Source organism: Miniopterus schreibersii (genome assembly GCF_964146895.1).
Source record: "Miniopterus schreibersii genome assembly, chromosome: 5".
Taxonomy (NCBI): Eukaryota; Metazoa; Chordata; class Mammalia; order Chiroptera; family Miniopteridae; genus Miniopterus; species Miniopterus schreibersii.
In genome coordinates, this window is record NC_138106.1 from 65,863,866 (window position 1) to 65,890,900 (window position 27,035).

The window sequence follows — 27,035 nt, forward strand, 5'->3', positions numbered from 1 at the left end:
ATAACATATAGCTACATTATATATGATACTAGGTACAGTTACCTTCATGATTGTTCATGTGTCTCCTGTACTCTCTCAGTTGAGTGAATTTCCTTCCACATCGTTCACAAACCCGTTCCAGGTTTTGCTTTGCTCTTCCTTTTTTCCCATGGGTGGCTTTTTTTACATGCCTTCTGAACAATGCTTTTTCATAAAATTCTTTGCCACATATATTACATCTTAAATAGGGAGAAAAAAACTAAAAGCATCAGTATCCATAAGAATTAATCCAAGTACATATATATACACACATATATACAAATATATGTGTGTATATATATTAAGTTCAGGTTCTCCTCAAATTTACCCACCTGTAAGGCTCAGTGACAGAATGAGACTTCACATGGGAATACCAATCTTTCTTCCAACTATAGCACTTATCACAATATTGGCACTGGAATGGCTTCACACCAAGATGTTTGTTCATGTGCTGACGAAGATCTCTAGCTTCAAAGAAACTTTTTTCACATCTGTAATAATAAGATTCAATCACCCAACTGAAGCATCTTATTATTCTTTTAAAACAAGTTTCCAAGAATTCAGTATATTCTTGGGTTTCTAGAACTCCACAAGATGATCCCAATTTAAGACAAAACAGTTCACTAGTATTCCAATCTTGTAATAAGGCTGCAAGATGTTAGGTTCTTTTGGCCCTAGACACTAGAAACATTTTAGAAAGAATCATGTGGATGTCCTAAAGGTTACTACAGAGGACATATACTTTCTGTCTCCCCCTCAGTCTCATCTGATCTCCCTTTTTTACCATCTCCCATTCTCTGTGCATGTGTTGGGAGTAGGCCTCACCCTTGACCATATGGATGGAGTAACTGACTCATGCCTAAGTCAATCAGAGCACAGCATTCCCTTGGCCATAGTGATTGATTCAGGGGTGACCACATGACAATCATATCCAGTAGGAGTAAACCTCAGGGCTTTTATAGGAAACACTAGAAAAGCAGCTCGACAATTTGGAAGTTGAGAGAATACAAGGCTAAAACCATTGCCCCTGCCCTCTCCATATGGTGCCCAGAGACATCAAATGCTAATGAATCTGAACCCAGTTTAAACCATTCAGAATCCTATACTCTACCTTTCATTCAAGCTAGTTTAGGGTTGGGTTTTCTTTCACTTACAACTAAAAATGTATTGATAATAAACAATATTTTAAAATAAGACTGATTAGGGCTACATCAGCCAATATATGAGTAAGGGACTCCTAAAGCCCATCCCTCCACAAAGGCAGTGGATAAATTGGCAAAAACTGTCAGAATCAATTTTATTGGAAGTATGGAAACAAATTAAAAGTTTACAGCAACCAGGCAAACATGTAATCAAGAAAAAAAATAGTTGAATATCAGTAATAGAACTTTGTGGCACTTAAACTTACCCTGGCCCCATCCCCTGTTCCTCAGCAGCCCTGAAGACAAGACTGCATTCCTGCTATGGGTTCCTAGTGGCAGAGGTACTTAATATGTTTTGCCCTGTTTCTTGACTTCCTGAAAGATCCCTTCAAAGGGTGTGCCTTTATTCTGCCTAACTCCCCTAGGGATGAGGACCAGGGGGAAAGAAGAGGAGTTTGGTGAAAACATTTAAAGGCAAATATATTAGCCACTGCCACCTGGGGCAAGGAATAATAGATTAGTACAGACAACATGTAAACTGAAAGCTTGGGAAGAAAGCATGAGGAATAAAATGCTTGTGGAATGGGGGCTTTGAAAACTCACATATTCCTGGGAATCTAGAAGCCCACACACTTACTCAGGGCTGGGCACACGCTCAGGAAAGACTTGAAAAGGCCCTGAGCTCTCACCTCTGGCTGACTGCACAAACAGGAAGACAAGGCAAGCACAGCTGTGAACTGCCTGGATGGGTGTTGAAGGCATTCTGTCATTAGGAAGTGGTGATGCTTGCACAACACTGTAAATGTACTAAAAGCCACTGAATTATACACGCTTTGGAAAATCAAAAGAGGTAGAAAGAAAAAGAGTCTGAAGAAAGGATAAAGTAGCAAAAGGCCCAGCACTTCAGAGAAACTGCCTAAAACGAAACTCTGGCTGGTACCAGGGATCACTGTTTCCTACAGTCCCCATCCCCAGGTACCATATTTGAAGAATCTCTTTGAATCTTATATATTTATTTTTCGGGGGAAGGGTCAGGTTTTAATGTCCTGGTCCTTGGACAGCATCCAGCACCAGGCCATTCCCTGTGGCCCTGCTGCTCATTCCGGCCACCTGCTTCACTGGGCACCAGTTCCACGTCCAGCTCTAGCTGGCCCATGTAGAGGCCGACAGCACAGGCCCAGAGCAGGCCAGTGGCCAGCTCGATGCACAAGCCTGTGGTCACCGCCCCCCCCCCCCGAGAGCTGCATGGACCCCTGCAGCGCCGCAAGGCCCACCACGTAGAAGGTGCCACCCCACACCATGCACAGGCAGCCTAGTAGAGAGAAGCCACAGGCAGCTTCCCAACCCACGTCACTCTGCATGAAGTCGATGACCCTGTTGCCGGAAGGCCATTTAGAAACCAGTAGAGAAGGCTGTCTCATGTGTCTTCTGGAGGAGCCAAGCATCGAGTGGTCCAGCTCAGACATGGGGAGAGAGGGGCCCTGGCCAGTGGGAAGGGCCCCCAGGCCTCTGGCTCCAGGGATGTGGGGGTGGCAGCAGCGACCCCCATAAGTGCAGTCGGGCCAGGCAGGCAGCCTAAATCATTCTAAATGAGTGATTTGTATGGTCTGTGATTTATATCTAAATAAAATTTTTAAAATCATAAGTAGAAGCATCTAGGCAGCCCAGCCGGGCGTGGCTCAGCAGTTGAGCATCAACCTAGGATCCAGGCGATCAGGGTTCAATTCCCGATCAGGGTTCAATTCCTGGTCAGGGCACATGCCCGGGTTGCAGGCTGGATCCCCAGTCGGGGGCGTGCAGGAGGCAGCCGATCAATGACTCTCTCATCATTGATGTTTCTATCTCTCTCTCTCCCTCTCCCTTCCTCTCTCTGAAATCAATAAAGACATGTGTGTTTTTTAAAAAAATCTATCTTTTAAAAAAAAAAGAATAAACAAATAACAGTTTAATATTATTTTCAAATATTTTCTTTTTTCCCCAGCTTTATTGAGGTATAATCAACAATTTAAATAATTGTCAACTGAGGTATAACTGAAGTATAATATTGAGGTACAATTTAAATATTTAAAGATATTTAAAGTGTACATAATGATGATTTGGTATATGTATGCTACACTGTAAAAGGATTCCCTCCATTTAGTTAATTAACACATCCAGCCCCTCAGATATGTGTGCATGTGTATACGTAAGTTCTACTCTCTTAGCAAAATACAATACAGTGTTATCAACTATAGCCACCTCAAATATTTTCTTTTGAAAACAACTTTCAAACAAACCTAGTACGAACATAAGGAAATTAATTGAGTGGTTCACCTATTAAATACTTACTGAGTACAATGATAGCCTCGAACCTCAGGCTTTGGCTGGTGTTTCTTTAGGTGCTTGCTGAGTCCAGAGCCCCTGTGAAAAGACTTTCCACAAACTGAGCAATGGTACTTGGACTCTCCTATAAAAATAAAACCATGTCATAAATCCAGCAATCACATGCTCTTCAAATAGAATATCTTATGTCATATTCCAGAAGTTATTTTATCAGAGGGATACGGAAGCTCTATATAACATTTGGCACCCACCTTCTAAGAAGAACAGCAAACCACATCAAAATCCTATTTCCTCTCAGCTTCAGAGCTGGCAAGGCTACTGCTAGCCAAAGAATGTGATACATTTCATAATCATCTGGATTATAATAGTAAGAGTTGAATACAAGTTCTAGAGTAGACATCTACCCCTTCACCTGCCATTTCCACATAACTGCTTTGAGCATTTGAAAATAAGCATGTGTAAAATAAAAATTCTAATGAAATTGTAAGCCACATATCATGTTGACAGTTACATCTGCCTGCTACTTAACTTTTTTTTTTTTTTAAAATGTGTCTTTATTGATTTTAGAGAGAGGGAAGGAGAGGGAGAGAGAGAGAGACAGAAACATCAATGATAAGAGAGTCACTGATTGGCTGACTCCTGCACGTCCCCTACTGGGGGTTGAGCTCACAACCCAGGAATTGAACCACAATCTCCTGGATCATAGGTTGATGCTCAACTGCTGAGCCACACCAGCTGGGCCTAAAGCTTAATTTTTTTAAAAGCATGACCATTTTCTTTAGGTGCCTCAATCTAAATTACACATGATTTAATATTCAGTACATCTTTTTCTATACTGAGGGAAACTGAATATTTTTACACAAATAAGATAGCTCTAAAACTAGATTTAAGAACACCTTTTAAGTTTACTCATTAATAAAAAACTGCACACATATAACCATAAGTATATCAATATAATTTCTAAAATTATCACAGCATAATCAATATGATAGTAAATTAATAGTATATAACATGCACAGGGTGGGGCAAAAGTAAGTTTATGGTTGTTCATATGAAAAATGATACAATAATTAATAAATAATACAAGAATAAACTTTGTTTCCCATGCTCACAATTGTAAACCTACTTTTCCCCCACCCTGTAATTATATCAATATAAATTCCTCATTACCTGTGTGAATACTCATATGTTCTTGAAGACTCCGTTTGGTAACAAATGACTTAACACATAGTTCACATTGGAACTGCTTTTGTGATTGATGGAGACTCTGGTGCAATTTTAGACCATGCTTGTAGATGAAAGTCTTTCCACAGACCTAAGACAGCACAGGTGTTTAAACCAGTAAAACAGAAAAGGAGATAGATCTGTTTCTGAAGAATGAAGACAGAGAAACCTGTATGCCATTTTAAATAAAAAACTTAAATTATAAACAAAATAACAAAGTGAAAGTTGAAACAAATGCCAAGGATATTAGCTGGTTGATCATCTGATTTAGAAATGTTGCTATTTTTCTTATATACATGTGATTGATCACTGGCAGAGCTCAAAGCAGTACAAAAAAACCTTATGCTATTATGAGATTGGCAAACAGTATACATACCTTATATATTAAAGAAACATGGCAGCTTAATTAAGAAAATACACTAATTTCCTGCTGCACCAACTAGAACAGTGCTTCTCATGCTCTCTGTGACGAAGAACCAGTTCCTCTACCCCCATCCCCAATCCACTGGGGAGAGATTTTTGTTAAACACAATAAAAATGTCACAACAATGTCAAATTGCCATGACTGTTTCTAAATGCTTATTAAATTTCTATAGTTATCTACACATTTTGTGCAGTGTTACAATAGAAGACAAGAGGCCCAATTAATACTTAGTTTTTAAATTTATGAAAATGGTGCTTAGGGCTTGGCTTCAAAATTGCAGAGAGGGGAAAGTAGGGCAGTGAGTGACAATTGACCCTATGTTGATAAACTACTGAATCTGGATGAAGGGTACATGAAAACCTATTCTATTCTCTTATATTCTATTCTCATATAACATAAGCTAAAACAAAACAAAAAAACAACAGAGAATAGCCCAAAGTTGGCTAATCATAGGATTCTTTACCTAGGAGTCATTTTGGCATCTGTACCCTCAGTCCTCAGCACTAGAGAATACATAGCTTACCCAGAATTTTTGCTAAGATTTGTTTAAACCCCAGGTTCCTTTCAAGTCCAGGCTGGTCCCGCTGAAGGTTAAGGGGTGACTGGGATGATGATTCTCACCCAGTACATCCCCTGAATCCTAGTAAGTTTCATGAACATCCTAAACAGATTCATTTCAAATTACAATAAACAGCAAATTAAAGAACACAATTGGGAATCACCCTTTACCCAGGCAACAAACTAAAGAAGTCACAGAATTCCCTGTGACATTTTATAAGAGTAAGGGTGATTCCAGAGTCAACCAGGCTCATCACCACTTAAGTTTCAATCTTCTTTATATAACAAAATAAATGTTATAGCTTTACCTGGCATGCATGTGGCTTTACACCAGTGTGCTTTAACATATGTATTCGAAGAGAATATAATTTAGGTAATGTCCTTCCACATATGGAACATATAAATTCACGTTTGGTTCTGCCCTTCTCAGACGATGTTCCTGATGCCTCATTAGATGTGGAATTGGAAGACGATGAGGTGGGTGCAACTTTTCTGGTATGTCGGATAAGGTGTGCTCTCAAGGAGGCACTGTACTGAAACTGTTTTTTACACAGCTAAAAGAAAAAGTAAACAAAATTCTATCTAAATGTAATTTCATTACAAATGTTAAGTAAAACTCGACTCATATTTCAATTTCCCATTTCTATGTTACAATTATATAAATCAATAAACACATATACTATGTACAAGACAATATGCTAGGTATCAGATCATAAAGATGAAAAGGATAAGATCCAGACCCCTACTCTGGAGAGGCTTATAATCTAACCACAGAAACAGGATTTATATGTAAATAAAGGTAAAACTTTAAGGAGGAGAAGGAATCTGAAAAATAAGGAAAGGCCTCATTGAGGAGGCTAGGTCTCCCTTGAAGGAATTGTAGGACACAGACGAAGACTGAAGAATGCTATCATTATAGGAGTACTCATAGTTGTTAGGTGGAGCAAGAATAGGGTTGGGAAAAGTAGAAAAATAAAACTATGATGGTCCTTGGATTTTATCCCATAGTTGTTGGGAATTCATGAAATCAAAGTTATATATGCTGACCACGTACAAAACTTACTATTTAAAAATATATATATTTATTGATTTCAGAGACAGAGGGAGAGAGAGAAACCTCAATCGCCTGCCTCCTGCACACCCCTACTGGGGATTGAGCCTGCAACCTGGGCACGTGCCCCGATCAAGAATTAACAGGAATAATGGACGATAATACTCTCCTTTACCCCCCCAACTCCCTACATATATGCAAATCCTTTGCGTTATCCTACTTTCTTAGTACTATAGTTATATAATACTTTTGATTGATCCACTTCAGTGTTTACATTATTTGGATGATGTAAATGTTATTACATCATACACTTGGACCATAAGATACAGTATGATTCTCTTTCCTTTCTTTCTGTTTTTGTTTCACTTCCCGCTCTGTATTTACTGCTAATTCATCACCAAACCCTTCCTCAAATGTCTACTGAGAGGAGACTTAAAACATATCATCTTATGGGAGGTCTCTATCAAAGCATTATGTCCTGTTCCAACCTAGGCTAGTTGTTTTCTGCACTTGGACTACATAGTCTCTGACCCCAAGTTTCCCATGTCTTGCTCCTTTTAGGGGAACACCTCTGCTAACAGGTTCCTGAAAAAGGGAGTTTGGGAGGTAAAACTTTCCAGACCTTGCATGTCTGGAAATGTCCTTATTCTACCATCACAAATAACTGATAGCTTGACTAGCTATAGATTCCAAGTTAGAAATAATTTCTTTTTTCTCCACATTCTTACATCTGATAAATTGCTTGCCTCCATTTAATCTAATTCTTTTCTGGAGATTTCTCTTGTTCTTTCATTTGGGACACGTTTCTTTGTCTCCCCATTTTGGCTGCCTCTTTGTATTTGTTTCTAAGTATTAGGTAGATGGACTCTGACTCCCAGTATTGGTAGGGGGGCCTTAAGTAGTCAGTGTCCTGTGGAAGCCAGTGGCGCAATCTCCTTGATCACCTGACCTGGGTGCTCTAATAACGTCCCTTGTGTACACTGTATGGGCCCTCCTGTTATAATTGAGTCTTCACTGCTATTGGCGCCTTCACATAATTTTAAAGACACTGTGTCTTTATCTTCTAGCTTCTGTTGTTGCTGCTGAAAAGCCTGAAGCCATTCTGACCCTTAAATCCTTTCTGTGAGACGGAGTGTCATTTTTCTGCCTTGCAATTTATAAGTTTTTCTTTCTCTTGATTCTGAAATTTTATAATAAATCTTGATATAGATTTATTTTCATCCATGGTTCTGGGCATTCAACCTGCTCTTTTAACAAGAAAACATCTATTCTTAAGCCCAAAAAATTTTCTTTATGGCATTAATGATTTCTTTTTCTCCATGTTCCCTGTTTGGAATTTTGTGGATATTAGAGATCTTAGACCAATCCTCTAAATTTCTCTCACTCCCATTTTCTAACTTGTCTTTTTGCTTTATTTTCTGATTTAGTCAATTCTATTTACCAACTTTTCTGAGATTTTTATATTTATTATATATTTTATTCCTAAAAAGCTCTTCTGTTCTCTTAATGTGCCCTTTAAAAAATATAGTATCTGGTTATTGTTTCATTGATGTAACTTTTTCATTTATTTCAGATATTATACTTTGTGATTTTTTTTTTTGGAGGGGAGGATGGGGTTTCATTTCTTTAAATTTATCTTTTATTGTTTTATTGTTGACACTATTACCGATGTCCCCCCTCCTTTGCCTCCCACTCTGTAGTCCTCCTACTGTCGCCACCGGTGGCCTTCACCACATCATTGTCTATGTCCATGGACTATGCATATATTCTTTGGTTAATCTCTTCCATGCTTTATTTACATCCCCATGACTATTCTGTAACTACCAATTTGTACTTCTAAATCCCTTCACCTTTCATCCTTCCCGCAACACCCCTACAATCTTACTTATTGTCATTTTATTGTTCATATCTCCCCCCGCCCCCTTCTTTTTAAAGAAGACCCTTTAACATTTCATGTAATACTGGTTTGGTGCTGATGAACTCCTTTAGCTTTTTTTTGTCTTGGAAGCTCTGTATATATCCCTCTTCAATTCTAAATGATAGCTTTGCTGGGTAGAGTAATCTTGGTTGTAGGTCCTTGTTTTTCATCACTTAATATTTACCAGTCCTTTCTGGCCTACAAAGTTTGTTGAGAAATCAGCTGACAGTCATATGCTCCCTTGTAGGTAACTGCTTTTCTCTTGCTGCTTTTAAGATTTTCTCTGTCTTTAACCTTTTGCATTTTAATTATGATGTATCTTTGGGTTCATCCTGTTTGTGACTCTGTGCTTCCTGGACTTGTCTATTGCCTTCACCAGATTAGGGAAGTTTTCTGTCATTAGTTTTTCAAATAGATTTTCACTTTCTTGCTTTCTTCTCCTTCTGGCACCACCATGATGGAAATGTTGGCACGCTTGAAGTTGTCCCAGAGGCTCCTTACACTGTCTTTATATTTTTGGATTCTTTTTTCTTTTTGCTGTTCAGATTGGGTGTTTTTTGCTTATTCTCCAAATCACTGACTTGATTCTTGAAGTCATCTAGTGTTGATTCACCGTAAATTATTCTTCATTTTAATGTACCCTTCATTTCTGACTAGTTCTTTTTTATGGTTTTTATGCCCTTTTTCATGCTGCCGAAGTTCTCACTAAGCTCCTTGAGCATCCTTTAGCCACTGTTTTGAACTCTGTGGCTGCTACTTTGCTTTGCCTCCATTTCATTTAGTTCTTTTCCTGAAGATTTTTTTCTGTTGTTTCATTTGGGACCTGTTTCTTTGTCTCCTCATTTTCACTGTTTCTCTATGTTTGTTTCTATGTACTAGGTAGAGCTGCTATGTCTCACAGGCTTGGTAGAGTGGCCTTATGTAGTAGACATCCTGTAGGGCCCAGGGGTGCAGCCCCTCCAGTCACCTGAGCTGGGTGCTCCAAGTGCACCTGTGTAGGCTGTGTGCATTGTCCCATACTAGTTGAGCCCTGATTGCTGTTGACATCACTGGGATGGAACGACCCCCAGGCTGCGAAGACCAGCTGCGAGTACAGCGAGGGAGCTGCTGTGCACAAGTTGACCCTATGGAGAAGGACTAGCTTCAGGAGGGCTTTGTTGCTCACTGATTCCGCCCCTTGAGTGTGTTGCTCGTGGAGGTGGTAAGGTTGTAAACCAGTGTGGTCTGAAGCTGTACACCAGGTACACTGGGTCTGGGGCCTTCCAGAAGGTGCAAAGTCAGCTACTGCCTATGCCCTGCCTGGGTCACAGCTAGAGTGATGTGCAGATGGCTACTTGTGTTGGGCCTGGAGGTGCCCTAGAGACCAAGCTGTAAACCAAGCCCAGCTGCCGCTAGTGCCAGGCCTATGGCCACTTAGCAAGAGGTACAGAGTATACAGAGGTCAGATGCTCCTTGTTTGAGATTTTAGGGAAGCCTGAAGCATGAGGCAAGAGAGGCCAGTTGTATGGCGCCTGCCTGTCAGCTCTGTGGGTGTGGGGGTCTCAGAAAAGGAACAATGGACGTTGGCAGCATTTTTGTCTTGCAGAAAGCTGCCCCAACTCTTGCCCTGATGTCAGAAAATTCAGTTCCTCCCTGTATGGTTCCTTTTAAGCTGCTGCCCAGCACTGGAGTTCAGAGAAAGTGAGTCTGAGTCCATGCTAGGGCCCTTTAAGAGGAACTGCTTGGGATTGTGGCGGCCCTCTCTTCCACTTGGCCACACTCCCTGGTGATTTTTACAGCCAGTTCTCTTCCTGGCACTGGAAACCTGGGCTGGGGGGTCTGGTGTGAGGCTGGGGCCCCTTGTTTCCCAAGGGGATCTCTGCAGCCGACATATCCCTCCTGATTTTATTTAGTTTTTGTTAATCCTCACCTGAGGATATTTTTTCCACTGCTTTTCAGAGGGAATGGAAGGGAGGAAATGAGGGGGAGACAGAGGGAGGGAGAGGGAGAGAAACATCAATGTGAGAGACACACACTGACCAGTTGTCTCCCACATGTGCTCCAACTGGGGGCGAGGAGAGAAACCACAACTTAAGTTTGTGCCCTTGACCAGGAACCGAACATATAGCCCTTAGATGCACAGGCTGACGCTCTAACCACTGAGCCATGCCAGCCAGGGATATTTATTTTTTTAAAAAAATTAGTTTTATTAATTTTTTAGAGAGAGAGGAAGGGAGAAGAGAGAAACATTGATGTGAGAGCAACATCCATCTGCGGTCTGCTGCATACCCTCTACAAGGGGTGAAGCCTGCAACCCGGGCATGTGCTCTGACTGGGACTCGAACCAAAAGCCTCTCTGTGCACAAGACAATGCCCAACCAACTGAGCCACACTGGTCAGGCCATCCCTCCCAATTTTAAACTGCCACATGTGGGTGTGAGACCAGCCTGTTCCGCATCTCCGCACCTCCTACCAGTCTCAATGTGGTTTCTTCTTTAAATCTCTTGTACTTCCATTCAGCTAGATTTCAGGCAGTTCTGAATGATGGTTGTTCTGCAGTTTAGTTGTATTTTTTGACGTGGTTGTGGAAGGATTCAAGCACTGTATTTACCTACGCTGCCATCTTGCCTAGAAGTCTGGGGGTTTTTTTGTTTTGTTTTTAAGTTTTCTTCTCTGCATAGTCTTGGATTCCTCAGCTCCCTTTTTTCTTGAGATATTTATCATGAGTCTCATTATCCCTGATGTCTAGTCATATTTCAGAATACGATGAATTAAAGGCTTGATTGGAATTTCTGTGTAAGTGGGGGGGGGGGGTTGTCAACCACAGGTTTTAGTCAGCAATACCTTTAGGATTTTGTTTATGGGCTTTGAATTTCTCATCTCTGAAAAATCTTTCTGCTTTCAGGTTAAAGACCTGTTAACATGCTGGGACTTGATCAGGGAAAGACAACTTGAAAAGTCTTAATATTTAAGCTTTTACTTTTCCTTGTTTTGGATATAATACCTTCACCCTCTCTGTACACAGTATTCCCCAGAGCAATTATAATTTTATCTTTTCTTGAAAGTAGAAGATGGATCTTTGTCTGAGGGAGTGACGACTTAATTACCTCTCAAAAGGACCTTCTCACAACCAGACTCACTTCTACTTTTAAGGTAGCTAGCAATACTTATTCCTAAGCTGTTTGGTAGTTCTGCAATACAATTTTGTCTGATTCTTAGCTTTCCCCACTAAGAGCCTGGCAATGAGCCCTTTTAAATAATTTGCTGAATCAGTTATTCCATCTATTAGAGTCTAGAATTTAGTTGCTAAGTAAGGTCTCCTCTCCTGTTCTCTTTGAGCTTATTATTTTTTAATATATTTTTACTGATTTCAGAGAGAGAGGAAGGGAGAGGGAGAGAGAGAAACATCAATGATGATGGTCATTGATTAGCTGCCTCCTTCATGGCTACTGCTGGGGATTGAGCCCACAACCTGGGCATGTGCCTTGACAGAGAACTGAACCTCAATCTCCTGGATCATAGGGTGATGCTCAACCACTGAGCCACGCTGGCCGGGCTGAGCTTATATTTATATTTTTTTCCTTTCCATGGACACTGTGTGTGCCCTGCTGGAGAGCTTACATTTTTAAAATGATAATTTTACTGTTGTCTTACTGGTATCAGGAAGAAGTAGAGGCACATCACTAAATATATTTTTTTGTCAAGGAAACACATGTACAAATCAGAAGATGACCCTTATAGTAACATAAGGGAGACTGACACACAGAAATAACACAAATGGCAGAACAAAAATGAAGCAGTAAGAAAGATTCTACTTATCATGAAATTAGAGCCATCTTCAATTAGTTTTCCAGACACTTACCGGGCATTTGTAATCTCTAGATCTTTCATGTTTCAGTGTGTGCATTATAAGTGTGTATCTTCTCTGAAAAACCATTCCACATTCCCCACATTTATGAGATGCTTCTTCTTCAGTATTCTCTTTAGCATCCCTTTTTGGCTGTTTCATCTTTTTTCCTCTTTGAACTAATTTCTGGGCTACCTAAGTACGGGATAAAAAAACAATCTAAATATAACCATTTTTATTTTTACATCATGAATCATAAATATTGCAAATTCACATTATCATATTAATATTGGTATTTAAAACATTAAGTTGCTTGTCTGCACTTATCCCCCTTCACCCCAAAACAGTTTCACCATAGGCTTAAGTTTATCAATAGAACACTTTAAAATTAAAGCTAAAACTACGAAGGTGAACTCTTCATCATACCTGTTGAACTGCTGACTTGGGAATGGCTTTCCGTTTCTGCAGCTTTTTCTCCATTCCTTTGTGTAGTCGAATATATCCCCCTTCATTAATAGAACGCTGTCGAAGCCTGCTTCTATAAGTATCATCATCAGGGCTGAGGTCTTTCTTTGCAACTAGATTTTCCTGATCTTTTAAAGATTGGCCAAGGTTCTGCCTATGCTCTGGAATGTCTTCATCACAGATATCCTCATTTGATGTATCATTTCCCACATCACTGTTTTCTGGCGAGCCACTGATTACATTCTCTTTGGAAAGTTTAGGACAAATATTAGAAACTGTGCTATCTTCTCCGCTGTTTAAAGTTTCTAGTTCTGTCTGGTTGTTTTTTGTTACTAAACCAACAGATTCCATTTCAGGATGAGAATCAGTTACACAGCCTATAGGTGAAGGTGACAGAGTAGCTTCAGCCTCTGAAGAAACCTGGGGCTCAGGCTGTTGTTTGGCCTCTCCATTCTGCTCAGCTTCTGGCAATTCTCCATTCACCAGTAGTACAATTTCACAATCCCCAAGTTCAGTAGATAAAGTTGTGGTAGTTCCCTCATTGTTAACCACAGGAGGCACTGTCCGTCCATTTTGTTCTGGTAAGTCCTGGGTAGATGCAACTGTTTGTACTTCACCCTTCTTATATACTGTTAGCTGCTTCTCTTCCATTAGTTTATGTACACTTTCACAGATTTCTAAAACTTCTGACATGAAAAGATGCCGAGCCAAGATGGCTACATCAGCCATGCTACAGAAATCAAAACTTAGCACAGAAGTATAGGCAAATTCCAGTAAAGGAAGGAAGCTTGCTTTACAGAAACCTATATGAAACAAGACAGACGGGGGACAAAAAGTCAAATCACCACTAAAATACCTTGTAAGAACAATTAATGTAAGATTATGACAATATAAAATAGAATATAAAGGCAAACATGACCATTTATTCTGCAATTAAACACCCTGGATTTGTTTTTGTGTTCTGATTGCTTATTAAGCCTTTACTAACTCACTTCTATAAGCTGAGTCTCTCAATACCTAAAATAGAAAATAATATCAGACTTACTACCTCAAAGAGTTGTTGTAAGGCAGTCATTTTCAAACTGTATTCCTTAGAACCCCGGGGGTTCCTCAAATTCCCCTCAAGAAACAGCTGCTGGAGAATGGAGGGTAAAAAAAGAGAGGGACGCAGGTGAGTAGGCAGGGTTCAACCAACTTGTCTCCTAACCTCACTTCATATGTATAGCTGTATATTTTAATATAAGTCAATATAAAAATTTGATTGTGAACAATGGGTTCTACTAAAAATTTAAAAACAAAGTCTAAGGCAGGAGGCCAGCAAAATTTTTCTGTAAAGAATCAGATAATTAATAGTGCAGGCCATAAGGTGTTTGTTGCAACTACTCAACTCTGTCATTGTAGCTAGAAAGAGTAGCCATAGATAATTCATACACAAATGGGTGTGGCTATGTTCCAATACAACTTTACAAAAAACAAGGGAAAGGAAGACTGGGCTATAATTTGCCTATCCCTGGTCTAAGGAATGAAATAATTACTCTACACATGAGTTATTACATTCTTATTTTATGTGAGAAAATAAGATCAGTTTATTTTTTTTCTAAGTTCTCAGACACTATACTGTACCTTACTTTTCACATATAATAATTTATCTTAGAGATCCTTTATTAAAATATAAAGAGCCAAAGCAAACTTTTAAAAACTCACATTTGCTGTATTTTTCAGTTTTGACTCAAGGTACCTAAAATGTGATCCTTTTACATAGGCAGACAGGATGGACAAGTATACAGAGAAGCCTTATATTGTGAGATACAACAGATTTGGCCTGCAAACTGTAGTTTGCAAATGTGTGCTTTAGCAGGATTTTAAAAAAGTAAACCTTAATAAAAAAATTTTTTTTTAAAATGTTTTTATTGATTTTTGAAGAGAGGGAGAGGGAGAGAGAGAGATGCAAACATCAATGATGAAAGAGTCATCACTGACTGGCTGCCTACTGCACACTTCCTACTGGGGACTGAGCCTGAAACCCAGGCATGTGCCCCGACTGGGAATTGAACAGCGATCTCCTGGATCATACATCGATGCTCAACTACTGAGCCACACCAGCAGGAACTATAAAAACTGCTTTTAAATGAGAGAAAAGGCACAAATAACTGATCTCAAAAAATAAAACAGACATTTAAAAAGTCACTGGAGACATTTAGAAGAGAATATTATGAAAAATTTTATGCCAACGAACTTGAAAATTTTGACAAATTCTGGCAAAAAATATAACTTTTTATAAATTACTCAAGATGAAATAGAAAACCTGAATAATTCTCTAACCATTAAACTTGTCAAGTTCATAGTTAAAAGTCTTCTCAAAAAAAAGTCTTCACCCAAAGTTCACTACAGGTGCAGGCAATTTTAGCCAACATGCAAGAAACGAATAATTCTAATCTCATAGTAACTATTTCAGTGTACATAAAAATTTCAGGGAACACACATTTTATAAGAACCACTTTTGATATCAAAATGTGATAGAAACAATGTGAAAAAATAAAATCACCCATGAAGATAGATGCAAATGTTTTAAATAATATTAGCAAACTATACAAAAATTTATATAAAAGGTATATATCATGACTAAACTAAACTAAATTAAAACCTTAACATTAGAAAATCCAATATAATTTCCCACACTAACAGAATGAGAAAAATAAGTATGGTCTCAATGGATACAGAAAAGTATGTGAGCCTGGCCAGTGTGGCTTAGTGGTTGAGCACTGACGCATGAACCAAGAGGTCACTGTTTTGATTCCCAGTCAGGGCACATGCCTAGGTTTCAGGCTCAGTCCCTAGTAGGGGGCCTGCAGGAGGCAGCCGATTGATGTTTCTCTCTCATCGATATTTCTCTCTCTCCCTCTCACTTCCTCTCTCTCTAAAATCAATAAAAACATATATATATGTATTAAAAAAAAGTATGTGATAAGTCAACACCCATTTAAGAGGAAATTTCCTTAATGTTAAAGGGAGTGAAGGATTATCTATTTAAAATATATACTGTCCTGGCTGGTGTGGCTCAGTTGCTTGAGCCTCCTCTAGTGAATCTAAAGGTACCCGTTCGATTCCGGTCAGGGCACATGCCCAGGTTGTGGGTTTGATCCCCAGTCAGGTGTGTATAGGAGGCAACCAATCAATGTTTCTATCTCACGTTGATGTTTCTCTCTCCCCCTCTGCCTTCCCCTCTCTCTAAAATCAATAAAAATATATTAAAAACAAAACATGTACCAAATAATATACTTCATGGTTAAAAAAAGAAAACAGAAAAAAAAAGGCGCCTCCTTTAGAAATGGGAATCAAGTAAGTGAACCCTCTATCACCATTTCTATTCAACTGCTGTTTTTTGAGGTCCTGGTAAGAAAAAAAAAGTTCAAAATATAAGGACTGGAAAGGTAGAAACAAAGACATTACTATCAGCAGATAATATCTTTGTTTTATTTGAAAAATCTCAAAGAATCTACAGATAAACATCTGGACAACTAAATAACTTATAAGTATTATTGTATAGAAAATCAATATACACCAGAAATAAATCAGAAATTATATAATTTTAAGAAGAAAAAAATTACATAATAGTATCAGAAGGTATAAAGTACCTTGGAATAATAAAGCAAAAGATGTGGAAGGCCTTTATCTCTATCAAAATACATTATTTTCTTTTGTGGAAGTTGAGGAGCTGCTTTGACAGTTTATATGGAACAGCAAATGGTTATGAATAACTGAGACCCACCTGAATAATAAAGGTGGGAAACTTTCCTTATTATTTTAAAGCTAAGATAATTATGACCAAATTCTAAGAATGCAGAAAAAGCCCTGGCCAGGTAGCTCAGTTGGTTGGAGTGCTGTCCCACTCACGAAAAGTTTCAGGTTCAATCCCTGGTGCCTACAGAAGGTAACTGATCAATTGATCTATTTTTCCCTTCCTTCTTCCTCCTTCCCTCCCTCCCTTTCTCTTTCTAAAAATCAACAGAGGATAAAATTTTTTTAAAAAGCGTGTAGAAACAACCAATAGATTAGAGCAAAGCCTAGAATCAGTACTAAACTCATGTGGAAATTTGTTTTCTAAGAATTTTCATGGTCTTTGTGTGGGAAGAGGATAGACTTTTCACTAAATGGCTCTGAGACAAGTGGTGATCAAAATGGGGGGGGGAATGATATCAAACACCTATCTCACACCAACAAGAATATTCCAAATAGATTAAAGATTCAACAAAAAAAACCTAGAAAAATTAAAGAAGACAATATATGAAAATATCTTTTGAGTAGGAATTTTTTAAAGTGTAAACAACATAAATAAAAACACTGATGAATTCAACTACATTAAACTAGGTAATGAAAAAAACAGATGTACATTTTTAAAATACTGCACATATATTTTATAAACACTCTAATTTTATTTAAATCAAACAAAAATTTTTAATATCTACTTCACCTACTATTGGCTTACATCATATGTTTAATATACATAAAAATAAACATATGGAATGAAGAATAAATGCGACATATATATATATATATTTTATTGATTTCAGAGAGAGAGGAAGGGAGGAGAGAGAAAGAGACAAAAACACCAATGACGATAGAGAGTTATTGATCGGCTGCCTCTTGCACACCCCCTACAGGGGATCAAGCCAGCAACCCAAGCATGTGTCCTGAGCAGGAATCAAACAGCGATCTCTTGGATCACAGGTCGATGTTCAACTGCTAAGCCACGTCGGCTGGGAGATGTGGTATTTTTTTTAATATTAGGAGGCTATATTGCAGTTATTTGGGGGCAAACATTTAACTTGCTATCCGCTACCGAGAAACTGGAAAGAAAACACCCATATGTTTTTTTCTGCTTCAGATGCATGAAAGACAGGGAAAAAATTCCAAAGCTAACATATCAAAAGACTATACCTGAGATGAGTTTTATTATTCCTTTGGCCTAGTATAAGACATATTTTCTCCTCTGAGTCACCAAACCCAGAGAAAAGCAAACACCACTAATCAACTCTATGTAATGCAACTCTACGCTCCATAGAAGTTTTTGCTCACTATTGTGTCCCCAGAGCCTAGGCTAGTTCCTCACACACAGTGGATGGCTTAATCAATATTTTTTAGTAATTAAACATATAGATACTACTAAGGAAATATATATGTATTTGTCTTCCCGAAAGAAATGAGTTTTAAAACTATAAGGTTAGCTATTTTAATTCTTCCTAAATTTTCATTTATTGACTCCTAAGCCCTTATATAACTTCTAGTAAGGCCAAAAACAAAATTCAAATTATTCATTCACAGTAACACTAAACAAAAGAAACAAACAAAAAAACCCCACACCTGGAATTCTCATTATCCTACATTGATAGTTTGATTACTGAACCTATTGAGTTCTAATGATTAATCTTAAAAAACAAAAACCAGACCTACAAAAGTGCTCTATAATTACATGTTCCACAACGTAATATATAGACAGTCATTTTTTAAATAACATAATCACTTAGTGTAATAACACTGATGCAGTCATGGACTTATCTCAAACTGTTTTTAACAGTGTAAATCCCAGATATTCTTCTACTGCTACAATTGTCTCACATAAGAGACAGTGATAGGAAATGACAGCCTTTCCTATAAATCTACCTTGGAAACCTTGCTAACAGGAAGGACCTTTGCAGTACAGTTTAGTCTGCTGCTTTAAGTGGGATTCTCCCACTTTAGCATAAACCCTTAATTTGTAAGAAACACACACATGCACCTCTCTTTCAGTATGTATTTATAAACAAAGAGCAAGAGTATTAGAAAATTCTTACCAGAAAGATCCACTACTGCCTCATGACTGGAAATAGCTCCTTTCTCAATAAAAAGATCTCGAAAATATTCACTATTAGCTGACAAAACAGATTTATGAGCTTTGTACTCTTCTCCTTCAATTAACAAAGTAACATCACAGAACTGGTTGGAGAGTCTCTGTTCATTCAGCTGTTTTAAGACAGCCTGACAATGTTTTGGAGAAGAACGTTTCACCACTCCTTTGGTGTCAACCTATTAAAATAAGTTTGAGACCAAGAGTTGTATTATATATCATCTGTATTTCTACCCTTAACAGAATTTAAGACAACACACATCCTCCCCTTTTAAAAGATACCACAAATTAATATGAATAGCCGGATTTTTTTTATTAACTATGTATTTAAATGAAAAGATATGCTGTTCTCACTCTTTTCTGCTATGTTCGTTCTACTTGACCCAATGAAAACCTGCATCTCACTTCTTGCTGCCTCTTCTTCTAGCCTAAAATATGATGACACATGAAACTAATGCAGGCAAAAAACAAAGACCTGGCTGGTTTAATTTTACCTTGCTACATGACCCAGAGACTGCTTCCAGAAATGTATTCTATCTGTACCAATATACCATTAAAAAAGAAGAGAGGAGTGATTAACAAGGTACATTCTGAAGAGAATGAACAATAGGAATATTTATTTTTAAAGAAGAAGCAATATTAGCATACTTTTAGTGTATATAACTACATAGTGTATTACTTCAGACACAGACCTGCTTAAATCTTCAATGTCAATGCCAATACTCAAGGAGTTTTAGTAGTTTAAGAAAAAATTCACAAAGCCTACAAATATTAATACACCAGTTACACATGTTAAAGCTGAATGAAAAGTTCCACTTACAAAGACAAGTTCATGTTTAGATATTGGCTTCTTTTTTGCAGGTTTGGAGGCTGTAGCTGGAGTTGAAGTAAAGTTGCTCAGGTCATCCTCTGATTCATTACTTTCTTCTCCAGATTCAAGGTCTAGTCCCAATTCTTCCAACATTTCTGAAGTATCTGATATTGGACGGGAGCGATCTAGTTTCTCCTGGCATTTGCTACACTGTTTAATATAATCTTTGACTTGCTTTAATATACCTACAATAAAAATAAAACAAGTCAAATTTAATACTGATCTCATTCAAAAATTGAAAAGTATATTATATTGCTGATTATTTACTCTGTGTATACTTATGTATGTTCCAGTGCATATGCGTAGAAACAAATGTGTCTCATAAAGTACACAGAGTGAGTTCTTTAGAGTTTAAGATACATTTTTTTAAAAGATATAAGGTTATATTGCTTGGCAGGGTGTGGCTCAGCAGTTGAGCATCGACCTAGGATCCAGGCGGTCGGGGTTCGATTCCTGATCAGGGCACATGCCCAGGTGGCGGGCTCGATCCCCAGTCGGGGGCGTGCAGGAGGCAGCCAATCAACGACTCTATCATTGATGTTTCTCTCTCTCTCTCTCCCTCTCCTTTCCTCTCTCTGAAATCAATAAAGATATATTTAAAAAAAAAAAAGATACAAGGTTATAAATGATGGTTTCTTTCTATTATGAAGTAGACTGGCTGTTTATTTCTAGTTATTCATTTCCCCTCCACTATGTGGCACTGCCCATTTTCATGTGAGTTGCCACTCATTCACGCAATAGGAACTGTATGCAACTGCCAATATGCAACTGTTTTTGACCTTCATAAACAGTAACATAATGTGTCTTAAGCTAATTATCTCTCGACCCTACTAAAATCAGGTTTGACCGTGCAATTTGCTTTGGTCAATGGATATGACATGCGCCGTGTCTCATTAGAAGCTTAAGGGGCACTGTTTCCCATCAGTTCTCTGAATTTTGTTTGCTGTCAACGAACATGTTCCAGATGGATGCTGTCCTTTAGCCTGAACTGCAGATGTAAAAAGACAGGTGGAGCCAATCTGCAACCTGAACAAGACTACAATCAAAACTTGTAATCATATGATAAAATAAATCTCATGATTTTGAAAGTTATCACATTTTAGGTTTTCTTTTTTTTTAATTGTTGATACTATTAAAGATCCCTCCCGAGATTTTAGGTTTATATGAAAAAATAGCACACAACTAACGAAAGTTGAATGTACAAAAGCCACTCTCAAAACCCTATTTTTAATTTTAATTTTTTTTTAATATCTTTATTGATTTCAGAGAGAGGAAGGAAGAGGGACAGAGAGAGAGAGAAACATCAATGATGAGACAGTCACTGATCTGCTGCCTCTTGCACACCCCATACTGAACCCACATCCGGGGCATGTTCCCTGACTGGGAATTGAACCAAGATCTCCTGGATCATAGGTGAATGCTCTATCACTGAGCCATGCCTGGCTGGGCTCAAAACCCTATTTCTTTTTTTAATCCTCACCTGAGGATATTTTTTCCATTGCTTTTCAGAGAGAACGGAAGGGAGAGAGAGAGAAACGTCGATGAGAGAGACACATCCATTGGTTGCCTCCTGCATGAGCCCCAACCAGGGCGAGGGATCAAGCCTGCAACTGAGGTATGTGCCCTTGGCCAGAACGGAACCAGTCCGCAGGTATAACCACTGAGCCAAACCGGCTAGGGCTCAAAACCCTATTTTGAATTTCAACTTCCAGCCCAGCATGTTGGGGTGGGGGTAGGGAGCAGGGTGGAACACTTTATATATATAGCATGTTTTTGGATAATGTGCTTTTGTTCAGTGTTGGTTGGTTATGATATTGATGAGATGAAGAGTTAAGTAGGAACTTAACTCTTGTTTATACAATTAGCCTATGGTAAAATTGGTTTTGCTATACATCATTTTGCTTAAAGTCACAACCTATCTAGGACATTAAATGAGGATTTACTGTACACACACACAATCATCCTTACAAATTAGGAACAATTAATTCTCATTCTACAGATTGGGAGAATGAAGCCCTAAGAGCAAGTAACTTGTCCAAAGTCACATCTAGTAAACTGCATATCTGGGTCTCCAGGAGCCATGTAATTTTCAGTATATTATACTACTTACCCAGGAACACATTTGTCCATCCCTGTAGCAGAAACTTCTTCCCTCAAAATGCCCAAATAAAATGCCAATGAAGTCTCGTTAATTAGCTAAAATGATACAGAGGTATGTAATAAATTCCTGAAAAGTTTCAAGATATCAAAACATACCAAGTTCCTTGCTTTCAGCTTTCAGAGAGTATTCAAGCAGTATTCCTCAAATTATATTATGTTGCATACTTACTAAAAAGTACAGAGTGGAGTAATATACTCAGAAATTATATTCTCATTTTAGTTACACAAAGTGGATATTATATTAAACAGCTCTGAGTTCCACAGTAAAGAAATCTGTTTAATCCAGGAATTTGCCAAATTTGTATGTTTACAGAATACCATTTTTTAACAGAACATAACTTTGAAAATAATGGATTAGGATTAAACATAACTTTCATTAAAAAGGTAATTACATGTACATAGATTTAGAGAGCAATAGAGGTTTTATTCTAGCACCTGAAAATATTAAAGTCAGTAACAAGTCTACACCTGTATGAGATATAGTGAGTAGGTTTTAAAAAACCACTAACAAGACTGGATGGATATATATTTTATATACTTTTACATAATTAAGAGTAAATGAAAAAGGTGTTCATTTTCTCTGTAAAAAAAATGAAAAGAAACAATAAAAAGATATTCATTCTCTGTGTAACAAAAAATAAGAGTAAATGGGTTGGGATGATGAAAAATTTCTGAAAATGAATAGTTGTGATTAAGCAACAATCTGAATGTACTTAATGTCACTGAACTGTATACTTAAAAATGGCTAAAATGGCCCGGCTGGCATGGCTCAGTGGTTGAGCATCAACCTATGAACCAGGAGGTCATGGTTTGATTTCTGGTCAGGGCACATGCCAGAGTTCCCGGTTTGATCCCCAGTAGGGGGCATGCAAGAGGGAACCAGTTGATGATTCTCATAATTGATGTTTCTCTCTCTCTCCTCTCTCTGAAATCAATAAAAACAAAAAAATGGATAAAATGATAAATTTTATATATATTTTACAACAAAAAAAGTAAGTGGGTATGTGAATGGGAGAAGAAAGATGTAAGAGAAGATACACTGGGTGTCCCAAAATAATGTATACACACTTTAACAGCTGATAGCTCAATTTTGAAAATGAAATGTATTTTAATAAACACTGCCTTTATAATTTTCAAAATGTGTGTACACTTTTTTTGGGATACCCTATATAAGTATATTCCTAAGTAAAAAACACTTAGAGAATAAGAAGTGCTGCTATGGAAATTTCCATATTCAAAATAAACAAAGACAAGAAGAGGCAGTTTTTCTAATTAACTTTGGTTGTATTTCTAAACATCTTATGATTCTACACAATTTAGTATATTCTGCATACAGCAGAGGTTTAATTAAACTATTCACTAGTTGAGTTCAAATGGTATTGGAGAAACTACACAGAAGCATTTGAACAAGGAAGAGAAATAATAAATACTGCAGGAAAAAAATGATATTAATGTGTGATAGTTAATCAACTGTCTGAAAAATCACCCTATTATATTTTATAAGTCCTTTAACTTGGGTGTTAGTGTTTTGATGGGGTGATTTTCTTTTTTATTACTATTTTTTAATCCTCACCTGAGGATATTTTTTCCATTGCTTTTCCAAGAGAGCAGAAGGGAGAGAGAGGGAGGAGGGGAGAGAGAGGGAGGGGGGAGAGAGGGGGAGAGAGGGAGAGAGGTGTGAGAGAGGCACATCAATTGGTTGCCTCCTACACCAACCCCGACTGGGGCCGGAATCCAGCCTGCAACCGAATTAGGTGCCAGAATCAAACCCGGGACTCTTCAGTAGGAGGGCCGATGCTCTAACCACTGACCAACTCGCTAGGGCTTGATGGGATCATTTTAAATCTAACTTTACTGGTCCAGAGTTGATAAGCTGAAAGTATCGGACTCAACTACTCAAAAGACATCAATGTGTAAACACAGTTAATTTACTATTTAAGAGTAAATTACTGCAAAGGGCTGAAATTACTCCTGCAGAAAAATCTGAATCCTCTAAATAGCTTTGTGACCATGGATAAGTCTCCAAACCTCCCTGTGCCTGTGTGTCACCAACTGGTTTAAATGTTACTATTTATAAGCACTTTGAACAGTGTCTGGCACAGGGTTACTACTACCTAAGAGTTTGCTTGCTGGTCAACCTCTCTGGTACAACAACAAAAAAGGTCCACATAAAGCACCAAGTTACCATTAAAAGGTTCTTTATTCAGTAAGAACAAAGTAAAGTGAATGACCTTAGTGGGTAGTCCTCTAATAAAACAACTTGAGGAACAGTTTCTCACTCCAGAGCAGGGTTTCTCAACCTCCGCAGTGTTGACACTTGGGGCCTGATGATTCTTGGGGGATGGGGGCTGTCCCGTGCTGCGCACTGCACAATGTTTAGCAGCCCTGACCTCTGCTCAACTAGATGCCAATGCAACCCCAGTTATGACAACCGAAACTGTCTCCGGACGTGGCCAGATGTGCCCGGGAGGCCCCGGGTTGAGAACCGCTACTCTAGAGATCTGTCTACAAAGTCGAACCATTTGCTCCTAAAGAACCTCCCTTCCGTCAGTGTTGGATACAATGACCGTCCCCTGTTGAGTGATCCCTTAGGCCAAGCTCTCCTCCCCTAAACTGGTCCCCAAGGAGTCAAAAAACTTTAGAGCTATGCTTCCTGACTGCAACCATCACGGTAACGGTATTTTTTCCAGGAATATATATAGTGCCTCACACTTTCCAACGCGCTCTTCACAGTATTAAAGGGAAGAACATTAACACATTCAAAACTAGGAGAATCTGCTATTCTTTACGTTGAATTCTTGTCTTAAAGACCAAGTTCAAGATGATTCTTTTTCAGTTACTCCAAACCACTAATGCACTTACGTACATCATTCTTTCTGTACGCCACGTACCACAATTTGAGGAATACGGGTAAGCGGGCCCACAAAACCTCACACCCGCTGGCCAAAGCCCGAGCGGAACACACCGGAAAAAGGAGTCGGGCTTCGGGCCGGCCCTCACTCCCCCAAACCATCGGCTCGAACAAGGATTTAAAAGGCTCGACCCGCTGCCTCCCTAACCGCCGGCGACGGCCGCCCAGACCTTCCCCTGAGGGAAGAAGGCGGGCCCCGCACGGCCAGCGAGCCCCGCCCACACCCCGCGTCGGGCCCGCCCCCGAGGAAGCCCCCTTCGCCCCACCCCGGGTCAGGGCCCGCCCCCAGCTTCCCAGGCCTCCTTCCTGTGGGAAGTGCGGCTCCTTTCCAGTCCCTCACCCTCTCGGCTCCGCCTGGCAGCCGCTCCACCGCCGAGCGTAGGCTGGGCCGGCGGGGGGCGTCCGAAATGCCGGGTGAGGGACCCTCAAAACTTGCAGTTCTGCAAACAGGCCCAGGCCCGCCTCAGTCGTCGGGCCTTGCCTGGACAACAAGCAGCCAGCCCGCCCCCTCGCCGCGGGCGAGATCTTACCTCGCCACCAGTACGTCTTGGACAAGTCGTGCCAGGTCTGATGCTGGGTGTGGTGAGTGCCGCCCGGGCCCAGGTGCGCGGCCTCGATGAGCCCCCAGCGTCGCTCCGGCTGCAGCACCACCTCCAGCTCCGCGAAGGTCTTGCGGTGCCGCTGCCGCCGCTGGTAGTACAAGGTCCCGTCGCGCACCACGTAGCACGCGGCGGCCTTGCGGATTTTACGCTTGACATTGCCCTCTGTGCCCGGCGCGTACGGTTCGCACTCGTTCGTCAGGTAGCGCAGTATGGCCCGGTAGCTCTCCTCGCTTGACATCGCTGACCCGGGCTCCCTGAGGGCGCCTGTCAGTGGCGAGGGAGGAAGACAGCGGCACTGGCTCCGGGCGGGTGTTACAGCTGCGGCGACACTGCAGGGAGTACCGGCTGTGCCTGTGGTGAGTGCTCCGCGACCGCGCCCGCAGCGCGAAGGGAGAACTAACGAGTTGGTAACTAGGGGGAACTGCACTTCTCCAGCGCGCGGGATCCGCTTGCGACTGACAAAATGGCTGCTGCACCACCGGAAGTGACGAAAGTGAAGGGCAGTGGGTGAGGGACCTGAGCTCTGATTGGAGCACAGGGGCTACTGGCTTGGTGAAGCCCGTCGCGTGACGTCAGGACTGCGGGAGGACATTTTGGAAGCGGGTAGGCCCTTCCTGGGAGATCGAGCTGGCTTTGACCAGACATCTTAAGTCCTGGCAGTTTCCCTTTTAATTTTACCCTTCTTTCCGATACTCTGAGCATGTGTAGGATCTGGTGAGCAATTGGCTATTCCGACCGAGATACCCCAAGGTGTAAAGGTGTCCCGCCCCGCCCCCACCTTCTGAGACACCTGAGAACATAAAAGCATCAGATTTTAAGGCTCCAAGTAAAATATTAGCCTACGGGCACAAAAGCAAAGAAAGCCCTTTCACACGAAAAAGTAGCTTCCAGTTAAGTGTTATAAAAATTAAAGTCCATTTATTGGTGAGTTGTTATAATTTCTAAACTTCAACCACTAACTTCAAACTACTCATGGAATAGTCAGGATTTTTCAGGAATGGCCAGATTATATAGAGACTGTTCTCTACATATGAAGAAATCATGTTGACAAGGAAATAGCTAGCATTCTTTTAACCTCATTTGCATTTTTTTTTTTTTTTTTACATATGCTTAGGAGGGAAATTCTCCATTTTACACCCAACCTGTACTGAATACACAAAAGTCAAGGACACTTGACTGCGTTTTCCAATGTGCAGGGTAGGTCCGATTTCATATTTTTGAGCTGGTAGTCCACAGCCCTGCGCCTGGGCGGGATGTGCAGTGCGGACCAGAGCCACAGGCCAATACATTGCTAGGCTGCTGGGGTCGGGTACTGGCAGTGCTTCTCCGGGTCCCAGCCAGGAGTCTGCGTTGGTGGGTGAAACCCTTTGACCTTTACAGAGACTGGTTGGGGGCAGACAGGTGAATGCAGTGGGCTCCCCAAAACAGGATGCATCCAGTCTCCTTGGTACTTGGGGTGGGGGCTGAGGAAGTTTCCAGGTGACCCAGAAACCTGAGGCAGCATTCTTGAAAAATTGTGGCTGTAGATAGTGAGCTCCCAGGCCCAGAGGAAAGACAGAACTACCAAGCCTGGGATTTACTTAGGGTCATTCAATTCACAGACTGAGACTAGAGCTGGGGAAGGGAGGAGGAATTAGAAGGTGGAGATACACCCTTCCC

General features: G+C 40.0%; 1 protein-coding gene across 1 annotated transcript in view; it reads right to left on the minus strand.

Annotated features, from left to right (window-relative positions):
* Window positions 1–25,847, minus strand: part of ZBTB11 (zinc finger and BTB domain containing 11) — a 28,593-nt gene extending 2,746 nt beyond the window's left edge. Inside the window, exons 1-10 of the mRNA XM_081137601.1 lie at window positions 25,305–25,847; window positions 19,653–19,888; window positions 18,780–19,011; window positions 12,910–13,751; window positions 12,499–12,678; window positions 5,997–6,242; window positions 4,653–4,797; window positions 3,489–3,606; window positions 351–509; window positions 43–218 (exon numbers count right to left, since the gene is read on the minus strand). Coding sequence (XP_080993727.1) covers window positions 43–218; window positions 351–509; window positions 3,489–3,606; window positions 4,653–4,797; window positions 5,997–6,242; window positions 12,499–12,678; window positions 12,910–13,751; window positions 18,780–19,011; window positions 19,653–19,888; window positions 25,305–25,614 — 2,644 coding nt within the window. The 5' untranslated portion in view covers window positions 25,615–25,847. The remainder of the gene's footprint in view (window positions 1–42; window positions 219–350; window positions 510–3,488; window positions 3,607–4,652; window positions 4,798–5,996; window positions 6,243–12,498; window positions 12,679–12,909; window positions 13,752–18,779; window positions 19,012–19,652; window positions 19,889–25,304) is intronic.
* Between the last annotated feature and the right edge of the window lie 1,188 nt (window positions 25,848–27,035).